We start from the raw sequence: 21507 nt of genomic DNA, 5'->3' as shown, positions 1-21507 counted from the left end.
CCTTGGCTTCTATAGTCAAAGAATCATACACCTGGAGAGCTAGAAATTTAAGGTGCTTGTACTTGGAGTAGTGGGAATGACATTTGAATCCGTAAGATATTATTGGGTTGAAAGCTTCATCGATGCTGTCACATTCATCGCATTTATAATCGATTATCAAAGCCATATCGTCTGCCAAGATGAAAATATCCACGTATGCGAATGTGGTAAATGGATCGTTCCGACAAAGACCCATTTTTGGAGACATCCGTGACAAAGCATTGAGAAAAAAATACCGAAGCAGCTTATATTTTCTGAAATTTCTAGGACTCTCGAAGGTCCCCATGCTATCGAATCCTTTTCCTTCGGTTACAATATGTAAATATTCTGCAATGGATTTCATCACTTTCGGTAGGGTATCATTATCGTCCGCTCTTCTCGCATACTCGAGAACCGCAGATGTATTCAGAATCATGGAATTGTTAAGCAGCTGATATTTGGCTAAAATTCGTTTCTTCAAAAAATCAACTACTTCTAGATTGAGACCTTTTATGACGACATCCCACATTATTTTAGACTGTTTTTTATGTAACGATGCTATTCCGACGTTCAATAGATAGAAAAAAACAACAGCTCGATGACCTACCCTATGGTACGGTTGCCTGACGAATCTCAAATCATTGATTAATTCACATTCAGCTACTGTCATGAAATAAAATATTCTAGGATGAGGAATCCCGAGGAATCGAGTATTATCCGTACATTTAATGAAATCGATCAGTTCATCTTCGAATGTTTCGTGCTGTAATAATTCACTGATGATTTTTTCCGCGAATTCAAGTTGATGCGATACAATCAATTCGCCGTTTACGGAATTCACATATTTGGCGACAGAATACGTGGAGAACATCGGCGAATCTAGGTTACGTAATGCTCGAAATCCTTCATACTGAATACGAGATACGTGCCCATCCTTTGACGTGTTGAAACCACGTAACCTACTCAAATGTTCGAATTCCCATTCAAAAACTCCATAAAACGGATATAAATTAGAGACGCCGAATACGTTGGATCTATACGAGTACCACGGATTTGGATACGTATTAGTACCATCGTCGATATGCAATACTCCTGTAATCATGGCTTTTTCTAAATAATTATTATCTCTGAAAGTTACCCACATGAATGTTCCGAAAAACTCCATGAAATTTTTAGTTTCAACCGGCGTAGATTGAAATTTGGAACCGGTTAGGAATGCGCTGTGAACATAGCGATCATATTCGTCAAATATTATCACCACCGTCCTGTTGTATGTTTGCTTCAGGATTTCACACAAAGTGAAAATGCCACCTTTAAACCTCTCTCCAGGCAAATCCTTAATTTTATTTTCATCGTAAAACAGGTCGAAAAGTTCCAAATTGATTTTCGCGTGCTCTCTTTGTACCAGAGGACCTCGATCGCTATCCCTTATTAATCGATTGCGTAAAGGTTCGTGTAACTTGTACGCCATATTTATCAGAACTCTGAACGATTCGATTCCAGACTCCATATCCAACACAGAGCCATTCAAACGAATCACCGGATACGCAGCTAAATGATCCTTATTCTTGGAGTAATCATGGATCAAAGGCAACTCATTAACTTCATCCAGAACTCGTCCACTTTTATCGGTAATAAGCCCTTTGATGAAATATTGATACGCTGGTGATTTCTCTCTAGGAAGTTCATCTCCATTTTCATCGACGAACAGTTCGCTATAGAATGCGAACATATTCAAGTTATTCGTTTTTCCCCAGCCTGAAGGGCATGTAATAATTACGACAGAGTAGCACTCATCGTCCTGGCCCTCGTGCACAGCTATAACTAGCAATGATTTGTCGATGAATACCTGGGCTTCTTTCAGGAAAGAAAGGAAGTCAGCAGAGGGTGAATCGACCATGGAATATATGACTGTTCGATTAATTTCAGCATGTAAGGATTTCTTAATCAATACTTGAGTCTTTTTCTTTTCGTCACATAAGGCAAATGGTAGTAAATGAAGCAAAAAAATCAACGTTACACGAAGCAATGGTTTTGTGTTCATTTTCACAAAAAATTTTCAAACTTATTTTATACGATCATAAACACAACGTAACTCGAGCTATCAACAGCTTTAAAAGAATATTAATGAAAAATATGCAGATTAAATTGAAATGATAGGACGTAGAATTCTCTTATGATATCATTTCATTAAAATATTCAGAAAAGTAATGCATATATCCAGGAAGTAATTAATTCGACGAACTCATTTCTTCCAATTCTTCAGGCAGATCAATCAATTAAGAATGTTCGATAAATAATTTAAATTAATTATGCAACGTTCATTAGGATGTGAAAAACATACTTTTCACAAAATTCTGACCCTTTTGTGGGGCAGTTAAAAGCTTTGTGAGGTTGGGCCCAAAAATAAGTTTATATTCGTACTCAGCAACCTCGAAAGCATATAACTCGACTTTTCACATTTTTCAAAATTTTGGCACCCTTTTAGAGACACGGAGGGATATTAAAGAGCTGGGCCCGAAAAATAAGTCCATATTCATATTCAGCGATATGTTTTGCAGGGCATTTATCAATGCAGTTGATGTTTTGCTTCATCCTCACATCTTCATGGGTGTTAGTATTCACATCTCGTTCATATATATCTGCAAAGTACTCAGCAAAGGCATTGCTTTTCTCCAAATCAGTTGTAGCAGTGGAGTTTTGAAGATTTAGAGATGGAATGGGTTTATGATGCCTGATTATTCTTTTAGTAGCTTTCCAAAGATCATTCTTCTCTAAACCAAGAGTAGATAAGTATATTTTTGGTACATTACACATCTAAAGCTTTCCAGTTCATTTTGGACTTGACGTATTAAATGATTCAGTTCAGTTTTAGTTTCAGGAAGACGGTATTGTTGTCACTTATACCTTTCGATAAGTATATGTATCACTCGACTGTTAATGATGTTTCAAAATTTTGACCATTTTTTTGGGACACGATATCCCCCCCCCCCCGAGGAGTGTTGAAGACCACTCAATGGTGGCTTAATTAGTAGTTGGGTGAGTAGCCTTTGTAAAAAAAAAAAATGAGTGAAAACGAATGAGGGCCATTTTTTTCAAAACAGGTTGTGTAGCGACAGAATCGAAAAAACCACAATTTTTTCGACAATACCCCTCCTCCTCTTTGAGAGTCCAAATCTACCACCTAGGGAGCACCTCCGGAGTTGAAATTTTTTCTGAGTATTTTCATCACAAAATGAGGTAAGGTGCACCGGGGGAAGTTGGAATTCGGGGTAAGTTAGAAAACTTGCTCTAGCACCTAGAGGTTTATATCTGGCGAAGTGCCACTAAAGGTGACTTGAGGGTACTACCCCTACTTCATCACAGCATAAAAATGTTTGCGATTCAGTTTCATTGTAGATGTCTTTGGTTCAATTATATTTTGTTGTTGTTTTGAACTTGTTTTGAATTTGGTCTAAAATACAGACTTTCTATTTCTTAGTTTTTCGCATATAGCGGACGAACCATGCGTCCTAGTGAAAATCTGATGAGAGTGATCTCAAAGAGAATTAAATTCTCTACAATTTTGTTGCTATGCAATTCTTCTAGGACGCTCCGTTTGTGATCTACGCCTCTGCAAAGTTTAGCCTGTTCTGACTTTCCCCAATTGGGGGAAGTCAGAACAGTTTATATTTTATTCCACTGAGCGAAAGCTGCTGTGTCAATCACGCTTAAATTTTCACCATAGGTTAAGGAACCCTTATGGGAACCTACATAATAAATTTGATCCATATTGGTTCATTAGAAGGGGAGTGACAGCTGGTCAAAGTTGAAATTGCGAAAAATCATTCTGACTTGCCCCGGTGCACCTTATGTGATCCAGTGGCGTAGCCAGGATTTTCTCAAGGAGGGGGCAAAACCAGATTTTTAGGCATGAAAAATCGAAATGAGGGGTAATTTTCTGGAAATCTATTGTAATGTGTGGTGATTTTATGAAAATGAAGGCAAAATCACTGCTCGAGCGAAGCGAGAGCGAAAATTTCTGGGAAAAATGGGTCAAAACAACGAAAAAACGTCCATTTTTGCATGTTTTCTTTCAAATTTTCGCTCGCAAGGGGGGGGGGGGCCATGGCCCCCTTCGCCCCCCCCTTGGCTACGCCACTGATGTGATCTTTTCTGATTTTCAACAAAGGGCCTTCCCCTATAAGATGGGTGAAATGACCTTTGATCCATAATGAGTCAAAAGTGGTCTAAATAGTCACCCTTGATGTAAAAACTCTCCATGCAAATTTTTGACCTACCACCCCTTCCCCTTCCAGAAAAACTGCCCCCTAAACATCAAAAATTCAAAGTTATGTTTTTTTGGGTGAGGGGGGGGGGGTTGATGAAAAATTTTGAAAATTTCACAGATTGTGTACATCATGTGGGGGTACACACAGTAATTTTTTGAAATTTTTCCCCTCCATCATCTTAGTTTTTCAGAGGGGTTGTGGGTTGAAAACTTTGAACCCGTTCTTAAAAAATTTTGAGGGGGGTACATGGCTGAATTTTTTTCAAAACTTGATGATACCCCAAGGTTTAACATAATAATTTTCCCGGGATCCCACTGGGAGGTGCAACATGGTCAAAAAAAAGAAAGTTTGAAAAAAAACACGACCGTATCTCCCGTACTACCGCGCATTTTGTCAACACTGTTCCATGGCACCACCACACGAAAACTTTACCTATCGCGCGCTCTTAAACTTGTATTTTTTTTGAGAACCCTATTCAGGGTATCTAACGGATTTTTTTGTTGAAAAAAATCGCTACTTTTTCACTACATTTTTCACTACCCTTTTTCAACCAAATTTTCCAAATGCCATCTACTCGACCCCCCCCAACCACCCTACACACAAAAAAATTAAAAAGGCAAATTTTTCAAATGAAAATTTAAAAAAAAATTGAAACTGGAAGAAAATTTGTAATTTTAATTAAAATTATCAAAAAAAACAATACAAATAAACGAGCTTATTACATTCGTTATACAAAGACAAAGGTGTCAAACAAAATCTCAAATTGGTAAAAATCCAAAAAAAAAAAAAGAGTCTTTGAATATACCCACCTTAATTGAAAATTTCTGGCAAAAAAAGGAAACTTTTGAGAAATTCTTGGAAAACGTGAGATTTTTCAGCAAATTTTCTACAAAACAAATTTTTTTTTTGAATTTAAAAAAAAATTATTTACAAAAACTGACATTTACTCTATCAGAAAAGCGAAGCTTCTTTTCAGTTCTTAAGTAAAAAAACAAGACTTTTGTGTAATTTTTGAAAAAGAAAAACAAGACTTTTTGGAATTTTTTGCGAAAAAGCGACACTTTTTAGCAAGAAACAAAATTACGAGGAACTTGGAAAATTCAATAGAAAGTGTGATTTTGAAAAAAATGCCGACTGTTTTCAACGACATTTGGCTGATTTTGACATCCATATAAAATTTGCCAAAAATGGACCAAAAAATTTTCAAACTAGAAACATTTTGGCCAAACTTGATTTAGTTAAAATACTTCGATAATTTCATGATCTGATTGAAAAAAAAAATGAAAAATGGCAAGATTTTTTTGCATTTCTGGCTTCTTAAATTTACTCTCGTCAATTTGTTAAAGTTTACTCGCCCCCACCCCCGTTCCCTTCGAGGTAATTTCTAAAAAGTCCATGTCTAACCAGTCCGGTTTTGTAGTTTAAGGATTACGACTTTGCTTCAAGATTTTTCCCAAAAATGTCAAAAGTTCAAAGTTGAGATTTTTTAGAAAACTTAATTTCAAAAGTTTGCAACATATTTCAAAGCTAGAAATTGAAAATGTTAAAAAATTCACAAAGCATACATGTCATTTTCATTTCCATGATATTTATTTGTATACTCGTACAACAATGAAGTGTTCATGATGGGATACGAAAAACCATGATGGGAGGGAAGGGGAAGGGGAAGGGGTGAGATGGGGTTAATTAGGTATTTGGGGGAGCGTCGAATACGCATATCGACATAGTTTTTCGATTCGACTCCTTCGACGTCTCAAATTTCCTTAAAATTGAAAAAAATCATGTTACATGGTAGTACGAGTATATAGGTTTTTAGGATTTCAGGTGATGAGGTGAAGACCCATTTTTGAAACCATCCGTGAAAAAGCTGAGAAAAAAATACCAAACGAGTTTGTATTTTGATAATTGATTGGAGAACCGTGCACGAGCACTGGAATTTTTAGGGCTGTCCATGCTTCCGAATCTTTTTCCTGCTATTCCCACGTTCAATAGATAAAAAAAAGCAAGAGCTCGATGACCTATCGGATGGTACGTTTGCCTGACGAATCTCAAATCATTGATTTTTTCTTAATCAGCCGCTGTCATGAAATGAAACATTCTGAGTTGAGGAAATCCGGTGAATGGAGTATTATCCATATATTTCATGAAATTGACTACGTCTTCTTCGAATGTTTCATGCTGCAATAATTCACTGATGATTTGCCAAGCAAATCCAAGTCGATCAAGTTGATTGTGATACAATCAGTTCACCATTTACAGAATTCACATATTTAACGACCGAATATGTGGAGAACATCGGCGAGTCTGGGTTACGTAATGTTTTAACTCCTTCGTACCGAATACGAGATACGTTTCCATCCTTTGACGTGTTGAAACCACGTAACCTACTCAAATGTTCGAATTCCCATTCAAAAACGCCATAAAATGGATATAAATTAGTGACGTCGAATACGTTGGATATATACGCGTAAAACATATAAGTATCATCTTCCTTATTTAATACTCTTGTAATCATGGCATTTCCCAAATAATTATTTACTTTGAAAGTTGCAATCATGAGTCTATGTAAAAACCCCTCGAAATTTTTAGTTTCAACCGTAGATTGAAATTCGTCGGAACCGTTTAAGAATACGCTGTGAATATAGTGATCAAATTCGTCAAATACTATCACCACATGCCTCTTGTATGTTTTCTCTAGGATGTGACACAAAGTGTGAATGCCAGTTGTCAACCAACATTCATCTAAATCCTTAATTTTATTTTCATCATAATAGTTGTCAAATAGATCCAAATTGATTTTTGCTTCCCATCTTTGTCCTTGGGAACCTCGATCGCTATCCCTTATTAACCGATTGCGTAAAGGTTCTTGTAACTTGTACGCCATATTTATCAGAGTTCTGAACGATTCGATTCCAGTCTTCATATCCAACACAACCATTCAAACGAATCACCGGATACGCAGCTAAATGATCTTTATTCTTGGAGTAATTATGGACCAAAGGCAACTCATTAACTTCATCCAGAACACGTCCACTTTTATCGGTAATGAGCCCTTTGGTGAAATATTGATACGCTGGTGATTTCTCTCTAGGAAGTTCATCTCCATTTTCATCGACGAACAATTCGCTATAGAACGCGAACATATTCAAGTTATTCGTTTTTCCCCAGCCTGAAGGGGATCGAATAATTACGTTACTGTAGTGGTAATTGTTCTGGTCCTCGTGCACAGCTATAACTAGCAATGATTTGTCGATGAACACTTGAGCTTCTTTTAGGAAAGAGTGGAAGTCAGCAGAGGGTGAATCGATCATGGAATAAATAGCTGTTCGATTAATTTCGGCATGCAAGGATTTCTTAATCAATACTTGTGTCTTTTTCTTTTCGTCACATAAGGCAAATGGAAGTAAATGAAGCAAAAAAATCAACTTTACACAAAGCAATGGTTTTGTGTTCATTTTCACAAAAAATTTTCAAACTTATTTTATACGATCACAAACACAACGTAACTCGAGCTATCAACAGCTTTTAATGAATATTAATGAAAAATACGCAGATTAAATAGAAATGATAGGACGTAGAATGCCCTTACGATATCATTTCATTAAAATGATCGAAGATGAAATAGTTCTGCACGAAATCATTCAGAAAAGTAATGCATGCATATATCCAGGAAGTAATTAATTCGACGAACTCATTTCTTCCAATTTTTCAGACTGATAAATCAGTTGATAATGTTCGATAAAAAATTAAATTATATCTATTAATTAATTAATAACTATGCAACGTTTATTAGGATGTGAAAAAACATACTCTTCACAAAATTTTGTCCCTTTTGTGGGCAGTTAGAAGCTTTGCGAGGTTGGGCCCAAAAAATAAGTTCATATTCGTACTCAGCGATCTTGAAAACATACTATTCGATATATCACACGTCCAGATTAGTTTTCAAAATGTATAATTCAGTTGAGTGTTACTTGAAAAATCAAGCACCCCTCACAAATCCACCGGTGGGGGGGGGGGTTGAAGACCAATCGATGGAGGTTTAATTGGTAGTTGGGTGAGTTGACTTTGTAAAAAAAAAAAATTGAGCGAAAACGAATGATATTAAGTGGTAACTTTGATTGATTTATTGGACAGGCTATTTTTGAAACACCTATTCTTTCCACCCCTTTTTTAAGACGCCCCTCTTGAGGGATGGGTATCGAGCGTAGTATCAAATTATCGAAAATTAGAAAGGGAACATTTTAAGTCATATACAAGTTTTTCTCGTAAACACAATAGATATTTGCGCAGTAAATCGCAAAAAGCATGAATCGGAACCGGTTTCAACCCCCTAAAAAAATTATCTCCAAGGGGGTCGGGTTTTTTCTGGTAGCTCAGAGGGTCCATCTCAACACATTCCAGAAGAAAAAATGTATGTGCCAATTTTTTCATTTTAGCCTCTGATTTTTTACGTTATTTTCCGCTCTATTAGAGACTGGGCCATTGTTCCCAAAACAGGCTGTGTAGCGACACACAGAAGCGAAAAAACCACTATTTTTTCGACAATACCACTCCCCCTCTTTGAGAGTCCAAATCTACCGTCCAGGGGGCACCCCCGGAGCTAAAAATTTTTCTGATTAACTTTCATCTCAAAAATGAGATTTTCACTGATTTTCAACAAATTTTTGAAAATTTAAAATTGACCATTTACACGACAATTTATTATTTTTTTACCAATTTTTAAAATTTTTTAAATGCATACTTATTTGGTAAAAATAATGGAAATTAGTCCCGAAATCAACATCAACTTTTCCAAACGTAATTTCACCATTTCTAGACATTCTGGAGCTTCCAGCGCGATTTTCGGTTTCTCCAGAATTCCAAACTTTCTCCAGAAACATGGCTCCTACACATTTTATTCCAAAAAAAGTAACTTCAGTAGCCAACAAATCGTGAAAGTAACAAAACGTGAAAAAATCACCGAAAAAAAACGAACCTTTCCGTAGCACGATTTTATGGCAATTAAAAAGAGAGAATTTTGGCAATTTCTCGAAAAAACCGAGACATTTGACCATTTCAGCAGCGTTTTTTAGAATTTCTGGAAAAAAGCGACTCTTCGGAACAAATTTTGAAAATATAGTAAAACTTTTTGGAGTTTTTGGCAAAAATCCGAGATTTTTCAACAAAAAAAAAATGATACTTTCAATATAAAAATGTACGTACCTAATTATTGACAGTTTCTCGCAAAAAAGGGAGACTTTTGAGAAAATCTTGGAAAATATGAGATTTTTCTGCAAATTTTCTAAAAAACGAATTTTTTCTTGATTTTTTAAAAAATTACCTATTTACAAAGAATGATATCTATTCAAAATTTTAATCGCAAAAGCCAAGCTTTTTTTCGGTTTTCAAGTTGAAAACGAGACTTATGGATAAATTTTGAAAAAAAGCGACAATTTTAGCAACAACAAGACTACTTGGAAAATTTGACAAAAAGTGATTTAGTTTTTTAACAACTTTCGGCTTATTCTGACATTCTTGAAAATTCGCCGAAAAACTAGAAATCAACTCGGAGAGAAGTAATTTTGGATTCGGCGGTTTTTTTCTAGCATGCTTGATGCTCTTTCCAAATATCCAAGAATTTTTCAACCTCGAAGTGAAAGTTATTCTTTCTGATAGACAGTTTACAGCAGTACCAAACATAGGTACAGATGCGATGGATTCTTTAATCATGATTCATGACATCGCTGAAAAAATTATACGGTAATCAGCAGAAGGGAAATAAAAAATTCAAAAATTGCTTTCGCATGGACTGAGCACCCAAACCTTCATTCACTTTATTGGACAAAGGTTCGCTTGTTTTCATTTCACAATGATCACAAACATACCGTTGGAAAGCTGATGAAATTCTCTATGTATTAAGTGTACAACGACTTCTGTAACTTTTGTATGGAGCGTGCTACAAAGCAGGAGGGGTTACTTTTTGATCAAATTTTGTATAATGGTATATAAAGGGGGAGGGATGGGGGCGGGGTGAGGAATGTAATCGATGAAATGGACCATTAAATATATTCCCATGACCAGAGAAGTACATATTTACAGAATTTCAGTTCCATAAGTGGGTTTTTCATTGACTCCACATTTTAGGGGTCTGCCCCCATGAGGGGGTGGAAGGTATGCGATGATTCCGACACTTTTAGCGGAACATATCGATCAATATTGAACAGTAACTGGCTTAATATTTCAATTCTGATGGAATTTTGACCAGTATATTTTTATTTGCAATTAGGGGTTGATGGGGGCGCGTAAAGGGGAGAGTCATCATTTTTCGCGTGATGTAATGCTTTCAGTAAATGTTTCTTACCAGTTTCAAGAAGAATTAGCATTTAGCTCACCGTTTCCACCATGTTTTGTCATTAAAGCGGCAATTTCGCGCGTTTTTGAAGTATTAAGGTGCCACAGGGGGCAGAGGGGGGAGGGAACCAAAAAATGAACCACCAAAATTATTTGTACACTTTACTTAGTATATTTTCACAAAATAACATTTCCGAGTCTCAACATCTTCCAGATCCACAATTTAGGGGGCTGAGCCCCACGCAAGGGGGAGAGAGGGGACGATGGTTTCAATGGTGAAAATAGAAAGTGCTGATCAATATCTAACAGCAGACACCATAATATTGGATTTCTGATTAAAACTCTATCCACAGGAAAATTTTCAAAATTGTAAGCCCCACCCCCTCGAAGGAGGGGGGAGCTCGAGTGGCTCCCGGTCTTAAAAACTTCATTTTGGTTCAAAAATTCATCATACCAAAATTCACGCTTCTTTCATCAAATGCAGTTTTTTTTTCATTTGCCACTCCACTAGTAGACGTTACAATGCAGATGAACTGGTGGAAATATCCTGGTATTTGAAACGACACGATTTGCCATAAAATGGTGTCAAATAATCAATCTCGTATGAATCACGATTCTTTTTAATCAGTACACGGTAGCTAATTCAGTAAAAATAGAATAATATTCCTGAAAATCAGCTCATTTGAAATGTTTTCAACACGTTTATCGTTTACTTACTCGGAATATTACTTTCTATATTACTCATATGTACCCGTAACTCCCTCCCACCTTCATAGTCGTTTAAATTCAATGAATGAATTTTGCTGTCAGCGATTACGAATGTGTTTATGGCGTATGACCTTGATATTGAAACTGAGAAAATTTGATTTTATTAAAAACAAACCGAACGCAAACGGTATTTCACGAAGTAAACCGATTCCCATGCAAGTGTCGGATATATTTGAATATCTGTAGCGTCTTATATCTTATTACTACTCGCCATACGACAATAACTTAATCGTGAAGTGATAACCGCGAAATAAAATTTGTAGTGCCGGTGAAAAAAATTTCGCGAAACCAAAATGAATACGTTCAAATGCGGAAAGACCACTTATTCCAGACAAGACGATGAAGAGGCGATAAAGACTTTCGAACAGGTAACCTTACGAATAATACGATTATACTTTAATGAAAAATTTCCTCAATTTTCGCATTAGGTTTAAGATCATGTACGCCCTGCTTCAACAAACTGCAATCAAATAAATGTTGAATAAATGTAACCCGTTTAATTTGCTTAATATTATAGTCTATGGCACACGGAGCTTCAGAATTTGGGTTATCTATGGCAAAATTATTGTACAAAGAGGAGGCCGAAAAAAATGTGCTGTTTTCCCCCATCAACATTTACTCAGCTTTAGCCTTAGTGCTGTTGGGGTCTGATGGCGAAACTTTTGAAGAAATAGCTGCATTAATGGGACTACAAGGAAGAAGAAAAAATGACGAGTAAGCCCATTCAATGACCTAGCTTGGAAAATTGGCATGTTTTTGAGGAAACAAAAACATTTTTTGTCATCAGAGCTTTCATTGCGATAAGTTCTCGAGAGCGGTTCACCAAATAACCTCCAAGAGTTACCAGTTTTTACCCCCCCCCCCCCAAGGCTTTGTACTTTTTTGTTCTAGGCTCAACTTCGCATTTTTTTGTACAAAGAAAATTTCCTGCACGTATGTCGTATAGGTACGACTATTAGGAGAGGAGATGGAGAGTCTTGAAAAGAGAGGTTTTTTTGGTGAATATCCAAAATAAAAAGTCAAAAATTTTTGAAGAGTTTTTGTTCATTAAAGGACATCATCTGAGGTCATCAAGAAGAAAATTGAGGTTTACGGTAATTTCATACCCAATTTATCCTGTTTTAATGTGACTCACAGAATACCTCTCTCAGTCTCTCTACCTCCTACCTTTTGAACTGACACTCTACGTTTTGAACTCGTAAATCGAAAGAGCGTGTTCTAAAACTCTCGTAACTAAAATTTCCGGTGCTCAAGTTCTTTTTAAAATTTTTGGAAAATTTTTGAAAATCCAAAAAATTTCAAAAAGTTTTTTTAAATGAGTTTTTTAACATTTCGCGTGAAATTTAAATTTTTGAACAAAGTGAACCAATAAAATTAATTCTTTCAACAGGGCTCGTACTCAAATTTTTTCAAAAATATAAAAAACGTAACTTCAGTAATAGAGCGGGAAAATAAGGTAAAAAAGCGAAGGCGAAAAGGAAAAAATTGGCACATCAATTTTTTCTTCGGGAATGTGTTCAGATGGACCCCCTGAACTACCAAAAAAAAACCGACCCTCCTATCCCTGGAGCTAATTTTTTTATGGGGCTAAAACCGGTTGCGATTCACGTTTTTTGCGTTTTACTCCGTGAATATTAAGTTTACGATAAAAACTACCATGACAAAAAATGTTCCCCTTCAAATTCTCTATAATTTGATACTACTCTCGATACCCATCCCTCAAGGGGGGTGCCTAAAAAAAGGGGTGGAAAGAGTTAAGTGTTTCAAAAAAATGTAAGTCCAGTAAATTAATCAAAAGTACCACTTAATATTATTCGTTTTCGCTCAATTTTTTTCTACAAAGTCTACACACCTAACTACTAATCAAACCACCATTGATTGGTCTTCAACCCTCCCTGGGGGTTGGTGGGGGGTGCTTGATTTTTCAAGTAACACATAACTGAATCATGTATTCGAAAAACGAATCTGGACGTGCGATATATCGAAGAGTATGTTTTCGAGGTTGCTGAATACGAATATGAATTTATTTTCTTGGTCTAACCCCTCAAAGCCTCTCTGTGCTCCAAAAAGGGGGTCAAAATTTTGAAAAATCGCGAAAAGTTGAGTGATATATCGAATGGTATGTTTTCGAGGTCGTTGAGTACGAATATGAACTTATTTTTTTGGGCCAACCCCTCGAAGCCCCCCTGTGCCCCAAAAAGAGGGTCAAAATTTTGAAAAATCGCGAAAAGTCGAGTGATATATCGAATGGTATGTTTTCGAGGTCGTTGAGTACGAATATGAACTTATTTTTTTGGGCCAACCCCTCGAAGCCCCCCTGTGCCCCAAAAAGAGGGTCAAAATTTTGAAAAATCGCGAAAAGTCGAGTAACATATCGAATTGTATGTTTTTAAAGTCGCTGAGTACGAATATGAACTGTTTTTCTGCTAACGATTCCTCAAAACCCCCTTACGCTCCCCTAAATAGGATAAAATTTTGAAAAGTTGCCAGAAATCGTGTAATATTTTGTCGAATATTATATTTTCAAGATCGTTGAAAACAAGACCATGGACTCATTTTCAATATATCACTCATTTTACTCTTTACACTTCCCACCAATTAGTGATGTTAAAAAATAGGGTAATAAAAGCAGGACAATTTCTCATATTTTATTTTAAAGGAAGGGGAGATGTTCAATATTATTACAATCGATTTTTTTTTCACTACCTACTTTAAAAAAATTTTGATTTTTTCTTCAATTCAAAATTTTAAAATGTTTAGATTTTCCCTCCCTAATTTATCATTAGGTACTAGAGTAAAAATTTTTAGACATTGAAATTTCCAAAATAAAAATATGAAAATACGAGCCATTTTTTTCAAAACTATCTCAATATTTTTCGGAAAGGGGAGGCCCCAAATTTTTGATTTATGATTAAAAAATAGTAAAAAAGGCAAAGCAAGACAATTTCTCGAATTTTATTTGAATGGAAGGGGGAGGGGTTCAATATTATTTTTTCACTACTTCAAAAAGCATTTCGATTTTTTTTTTCAAATCAAAATTTTCAGATGCATTGATGTCTCCCCCCCCCCTGAAATTTATCACCAATTGGTAGAAAATTTTTAGAAATTCATATTCTCAACAAAAAAAAAGAAGAAGAAGACGACGAAGAAGAAATAATAAATGAAAATAGCAAAAAATTTTAGTTATAATATGAAAAGACAAGCCATTTTCTCCCAAAAATACTTCAATTTTTTTCAGAAGGAAGTCTCAAAAGTTTTGTTTGATGATTTAAAAATAGAACAAGCGAGTAAGCTACAAATTCGATATATCACTCGACTTTTCGTGATTTTTCAAAATTTTGACCCTCTTTTTGGGGCACAGGGGGGCTTCGAGGGGTTGGCCCAAAAAAATAAGTTCATATTCGTACTCAACGACCTTGAAAACATACCATTCGATATATCACTCAACTTTTCGCGATTTTTCAAAATTTTAACCCCCTTTTTGGAGCACAGAGAGGCTTTGAGGGGTTAGACCAAGAAAATAAATTCATATTCGTATTCAGCGACCTCGAAAACGTACTCTTCGATATATCGCACGTCCTGATTCGTTTTTCGAATACATGATTCAGTTATGTGTCACTTGAAAAATCAAGCACCCCCCACCAACCCCCAGGGAGGGTTGAAGACCAATCAATGGTGGTTTGATTAGTAGTTAGGTGTGTAGACTTTGTAGAAAAAAATTGAGCGAAAACGAATAATATTAAGTGGTACTTTTGATTAATTTACTGGACTTACATTTTTTTGAAACACTTAACTCTTTCCACCCCTTTTTTTAGGCACCCCCCTTGAGGGATGGGTATCGAGAGTAGTATCAAATTATAGAGAATTTGAAGGGGAACATTTTTTGTCATGGTAGTTTTTATCGTAAACTTAATATTCACGGAGTAAAACGCAAAAAACGTGAATCGCAACCGGTTTTAGCCCCATAAAAAAATTAGCTCCAGGGATAGGAGGGTCGGTTTTTTTTTGGTAGTTCAGGGGGTCCATCTGAACACATTCCCGAAGAAAAAATTGATGTGCCAATTTTTTCCTTTTTAAAACTGCTATTTGCCCGGTCTATAACGACGAAATTTTTAAAAAGGTCGCCAAAAAGTAACCAAAAACGTTACAAGATGTAAACAAAACATTCAAACGTAGAAAAAAAATCACAAAAGAACCAGAAAATTAAAAAAAAACACACATCTCAATAAACACTTACTGGCAAAAAAATTTCATTTTTTTAAATTTTTGTCAGAAAAGCGAGGTCATTTTGCAACTTTTAACAAAAGTAAAAATGGAAAGTTTTGACAAAAATGCAAAATTTTGACAATTTTAGCAAAAGACAGAGCTTTTCTGGTAATTTTTGGCAAAAAAAGCGAGACTTTTGAGCTATTTATGGAAAAAAATGGAGACTTTTCGGAATCTTTTGCAAAAAAAAGACAATTTTTAGTAATTTTTTGCAAAAAAGGTAAATTTAGCGATTTTAGCAAAAATTAGAGTTTTTGGAAATTGCGGCATTTTTAGGTGAAACAGCAAGGTTTCATAACCATTGGGTAAAAATTGAAAACTATTGTCAATTTTCAGCAAAAAGCGAGACTTTTTTGATCTTTGGAAACAAGAGGGCAAAAAAGGAGACGCGTTGAGAATTTCGGCAAAAAATCAAGGCTTTTTGGAAACGACACGAATTTTTAGGGCAATTTTTGAAAAAAAAAGAGACAGAAACAGTACACATTTTTTTGCAAAGAAGCGACAATTCACATTGTTAATATTGTTAATAAGTATGTATATTTTTTGTGGAAAAATTGATTTTTTGAAAATTGAAAAAAAAAAACTTCAAAAACCAAAATTTTGAAAAAGCAACCGAATTTTGAGGGCCAAATTTGGTTACTTTTTTTCAAAATTTTTGTAAAAAGGGCTGGCTATTGCGGTAGGTTAGACTTTTTTCAATTTTCAGACATTCCATTTTTCCAAATCTTGATTTCACTTTTTCCAAAAAAAAAAAAAGAAGAATTAAGTAAGTATTATTTATTTTTATTTATTTTCCAATTGAAATTTTTAGGTGGTATTTTGATGGTTTTCAAAAATTGTGAAAAATACTTGTTGAGTGTATTTTTTAATAAAATATGGAGGAAATAATCAATGGAAAATTTGATGAGTTGACTTCAGATAAAATTAGGAGAAAAAGTTCTTTTTTTCTTCTAAAAAATGACAAGATATTTGGTTGAAAAAAATCAAGATTTTTTCAACTCTGCAGAGTGTGGAAGAATTCAGTTGAAAAAAAAACAGAAAACAGAAAACCTTGAATGTAGTTTTTTTTTAATTTTTAAAATTTTCAAAAATTTGCCAAAAACCTCTGAAAATAAATTTAGGCGCACGATATTTTGACTGTGAGAGTTTTAGCACATATGCTCCTTCGGTCCGGCTTGGCGTCGTTCAAATCGAACGGTGTGACTTCAAAAGATTTCCTCGTAAACTTTTTTGACCATAAAATTAAACCCAAGGAAGGAAAGGTGGTGAAACTGTCTTTTTGGGGACCTTTATAAAAAAGAAATACTTCAAGGGTCTACGAGGTGATAACTCTCGATGGTTATTCAGAATATTTCAGAGAACCACTTTCAGCAAATTTTTTGCGATAAAAAGCTGACTTGCTAAAATTGTTTTTACTGTCCAAAACTGACATCATGCTAATTTGCCTGCACTAATACGTACTCATTTTTGTATTTCAATGAATTGACGTTATCAAATTACAATCTCTTTTTACTTTCAGAGAAACGAGCAAAACTCATGAAATTTTAGGCCGAGTAATGGAAGCGATAGAAAACACGGCGGATAGGATTATCAGATTACGCGAAGGGGGTGAAAAGAACATGAAAAGTATCATTAATATCACAAACGGCGTATTTGTACAAGATGATGTCAATTTTGTTAAATCGTATGTCACCCAAGCTCGATCATTCTACAAAAGCAAAATTTCCAACGTCGATTTTCGTCAAAACCCATCCAAAGCTACCGATATCATAAACGAGTGAGTAATTGAGTACACCTACACACTTGAATTGTAAATTCACTTCACCTATGTATGTACATACATACAATTTACACTTCGATTCATATTTCTATGCAACAGATTCATTTCGGAAAGTACTCAAAAAAGAATACCCCAGTTATTTAAACAACCGGTTGATAGTGATACGCGTATTATTCTCGCATCTTGCGTATACTTCAAAGCAACATGGGATGAACAATTCCACAAAGGTGCAACAAAAGAGTAAGTAAATACCATAGTGACTTACCTCGAAGTATGAAGACGAATAACTCGAAGATACTATAAGCTCCATCTTTTTCAGTGAAAATTTCTACACCGGATCCGATAATACGTTGGTAAAAATGATGCATTTCGAAAAAGAAATACCATACGTTGATCTGCCTGATTTGCATCTGGAAGCAGTGCGTTTGAAATACGAAGGCAATGACGTATCCATGATTGTGATCCTTCCCAAACCTGAAAAAACATTAGGCGATTTGATTTCATCATTACGAGTCGAAGATTTACAACAGATCGTCGATCATCGGGGGTTCGCGAACGTTGATTTGAAATTACCTCGCATGAGGTTCAAATGGGAATCGGATATGAACAACTATCTCGTCCAACTTGGCTTGAAGAAAGTTTTCAGCGATCAATGTGAATTAAATAATATGGTATCGGATCCTTCTTTGAAAATTTCCAACGTTACTCATGCAGCAGAAATTGAAGTCGATGAAAATGGAACTGAAGCGAGTGCTGTGACTGCGGTGCGATATATGCTGATGTGCTATAGGGAACCTGAAAAACCAAAACAATTCCACGTTAATCGACCGTTTTTATTCTACATTTATCACCAAAAAACCAAAACTATATTATTTTTGGGAGCAGTTCATAATCCTCAAACAGCATAGAAATAAGTTTGACTTCTAAGCTGCCAAGTTTCATTCACTTTAATCGAGCACCAACCTATGTACTACTTTAAAATTGGTGTGAATATGTGTATTGTGTACCTACTTGATAAAGAAATGAAAAAAAATCAACTTGTCAGGTTAATTTTTTGAAAATTTCGGCTCCCAAAACTATACGCTTTTAAAAGTGCAGATTCCAAAATGCGCTCAAAACCTCGAAAGAGTCGATTAAGAAAAGACGATTCACAGAGTTGTATAGCTGGCCAAGTACATTTTCCGACCATTTTCGAGCGATTTTTTGATAACTCTGGGCCCAAAAAACATCCTTATTATTACGGATTCACAGATTCAAAATCACGGGTTCAAGAACCAAGAAATTCGACTTGTGACTTGAAAAAACGTTTTCCAGAATATTGCAGCTGCCCGATGACATTTTCGACCATTTTTGGAAAACTTTTTCGAAAATTTGGGGCCTAAGAATTCTGACCAGAAATAAGAAATTTTCTCCGACTTTGATTTCTTCAATTCTTAAAAAATGTTTCCAACTTGGAAAGGATTCAATACAAAGGGATCAAGATAGCTCGGGGGCCAAGAGATATTTCTACTTTCTACACATTACTTAAAAAAGAATGATCATTCAGAAAAATTAGTTCATTTTAGGAAAACTTGAATTTTCTGACGTTTTTAAACGGGGGGAGGGGATAGTACGGCATATGACAATAGGAGTAATTGCACCGCCCCCCCTCCGCCGATCCTCCGGGACAACTTTTTTCTTAACGGGGACATCCTAAGGAACATTTTAAAGCAAATTTGCCCCAAAAAAAAGTTGTCCTGACTTACAAAACGGCGGCCATTTTGATTGACAGGTCATTTAATTCCCTACAATTTCGTATATTTGAAATTTCCGTAGGACGCTCTGTTTCAAAAGTGTAAGCCTTCAAAGTTGGATTAACGAGAATTTTATGAAAATTTACTGAATTTCAAGTTTAACTTTTTTTACTCAAACTTCAAACCTTGCTCCTGTGAAACCGAGCGTCCTACGAAAATGTCAAATATACCAAAATGTAGAGAATTGAATTCTCTTTCTACGTACAGTCAGTCATCCGATTTTGCTAGGACGTACGGTCCGTCCGGCATATGCGAAAAACTAAAACACTAAAAATTTCCTCATGTTTACTTCAAAGAGCTTTTGTGAGCGTTTGGAAAAAATTTTTTTTTGGTTCAAACACATCAAAATGTTCTTGAAGGATAGGGCTTTCACCCACAATAAACATTTTTTCAAAATTGTTAGCGGTATCATTGTAGCGAGCATTTTAAAAACGGTGTAACATCGCGATTTTTCTGCTCGTTCAAGTAATTTGCACGCTACTGTATACAATACCTCAACCTGGTTGGAATGCCGCAGAGGAAATGCTCCGCGACTACCTAATAGAGATGCCAAGAGGTGCTTACATACGTTGGGCTTCAGCGCCGATGTATTCCCTATTGCCAAATGCCAATTCACGAAGACCGACTAACTTTTTGCTGATGGTAGAATTCTACGATGCGCAAAATAATTTATTCAACTGGAGAGGAGAAGGTGCTCAACGTTACTTCAATTTTCTCAACGCTCCTGCAGAAGCATGCAGAAATCCGAATAATAATGCTTGGTGGACTTGGTCAAAACCAAATTAAAATTGCATATCTACTTATTACAATTTTTTTCACTTATTTTAGAATTTACCGATTTTGCTTGATTTTTTTGTGGAACCCGTTCATCAGGTATGTAAATTAAAGAAAATTCAGAATCACTTACGAAAAAATGTGAATGTTCAAAGCTGCGCTTTTAGACAGATAGCCCCACTTTCAAAAGTATGCGAAATACCAGGGATAACTATAACTCAAAAATTTGAAAAAAAAAAAATGAAATACGCGTAAGTTTTACACTCATTACAAACTAGTGATATTTCGTTTAGGAACTCGGAACTAATCAGGGGTGCAGGAGATCCACAATTTTGGTCAAATTTTGCAGAAAAAAAATCCTAAAATCATGTAAAATACATCGTTTGTTACATTTTCGAGAGTGTTGATTACGAATTTTTACTCCATTTTTCAATCTCGCGACTCCTCACCCCACCTCCAGAGAGAGCTGAGACTAAAATTGCGGCGGTTTTTTAACCTACAATGAGAGGATCCCACAAAACTTTCTTGAGAAAAATCGGACGGCCTAAGATCATTTTTGGTCCGCGCGTTAATTTGGAATAACCCTGTACTTTTTTTTTCAAAATATGCATTTAAAGTTTTTTTCTTTTACGATTTTACTACTCGTATAATACCTATCTAATATTTATAATATTCCACCCATGATTCAGTAATCATTTTTCAAAAAATTAACTTTTTAAAAGTATTCATACTTACTCGTACATTAACCAATTTCTTCAAACATTGAGTAGATATTAATTTTAATGAAACTTTTATATTTTAAGAACTCTCATGCAGTTGAGTATATTATATCATCAAGTCACAAATTGTAACCAATTTTTGAAAATAAACACGTTGCATTTTCATTCACTTAAATTACTTTTTTTCAAAATATAATTTTTGAAATTTTTAGCAAGAACTATTGAAGTAAAAAAAAAAATTATTAGATATCCAATACTTGACACGCACTTCATTTTTACCTATTTCTTTCGAATGATATTTTTGTTCAGAATCTATGGAATTATGTTCATTTTTTATACATAGAATGATGTCGAAAAATACAAATTACTCATACTTGGGCTGTGAGTTAAAATCAATTTTAGCTCCTGGTGTGGATTTTAAACTCCAGCAGTTGAAAAATGTCCAAATACGATACTTGTCACTGGAATCATTCCGAACACATTTTTACTATCAATGATCAAATAATCGGTGCAAAAATTTGATAAATTATCATGCAGATACCTATGACTACATGTTGCATTTTCCGAATGCTAAAACAATTAAAAATAAAATCTTTCAGATACGTAATGGTATACCTAACCTAGTAAGTAATTAATTCGATGAACTCATTTCACCTAATTTTTCAGACAGATAAATCGATAGGTAATAATGTTTGATAAAAAATAAAATAAAATACCAATTATGCGAAGCCTATCAGGATGTAGGTAAAATATATTATTATTAGGGCTAGGATTTTTAAGCGCTATCA

General features: G+C 35.1%; 2 protein-coding genes across 3 annotated transcripts in view; one reads left to right on the top strand and one right to left on the bottom strand.

Moving 5' to 3' along the window:
• Nucleotides 1-17836, bottom strand: part of LOC135842291 (fibroblast growth factor receptor 2-like) — a 72606-nt gene extending 54770 nt beyond the window's left edge. For both annotated transcript variants that reach the window (XM_065359677.1, XM_065359678.1), the window contains exon 1: nucleotides 17699-17836. The gene's annotated coding sequence lies outside the window, so the exon portion shown is untranslated. The remainder of the gene's footprint in view (nucleotides 1-17698) is intronic.
• Nucleotides 11517-20888, top strand: LOC135842296 (leukocyte elastase inhibitor-like). The gene is made up of 5 exons (XM_065359688.1): nucleotides 11517-11755; nucleotides 11905-12101; nucleotides 17173-17430; nucleotides 17533-17673; nucleotides 17753-20888. The coding sequence occupies exons 1-5, from the start codon at nucleotides 11681-11683 to the stop codon at nucleotides 18339-18341; spliced, it is 1260 nt and encodes a 419-aa protein (XP_065215760.1). The 5' UTR covers nucleotides 11517-11680; the 3' UTR covers nucleotides 18342-20888.
• The last annotated feature ends 619 nt before the right edge of the window (nucleotides 20889-21507 follow it).

Source organism: Planococcus citri, chromosome 4 (genome assembly GCF_950023065.1).
Source record: "Planococcus citri chromosome 4, ihPlaCitr1.1, whole genome shotgun sequence".
Lineage (NCBI taxonomy): Eukaryota > Metazoa > Arthropoda > Insecta > Hemiptera > Pseudococcidae > Planococcus > Planococcus citri.
The sequence above is the reverse complement of the archived record's forward strand: the minus strand, read 5'-3'. Positions and strand labels throughout refer to the sequence as shown.

Excerpts from the sequence above, each read along its gene's own strand:
- LOC135842296 (XM_065359688.1), top strand. The coding sequence starts at position 11,681 with ATGAATACGTTCAAATGCGGAAAGACCACTTATTCCAGACAAGACGAT. Across the intron at positions 17,431-17,532 it reads GCTACCGATATCATAAACGA|ATTCATTTCGGAAAGTACTC; the intron begins GTGAGTAATTGA and ends TCTATGCAACAG. Across the intron at positions 17,674-17,752 it reads CACAAAGGTGCAACAAAAGA|TGAAAATTTCTACACCGGAT; the intron begins GTAAGTAAATAC and ends CATCTTTTTCAG.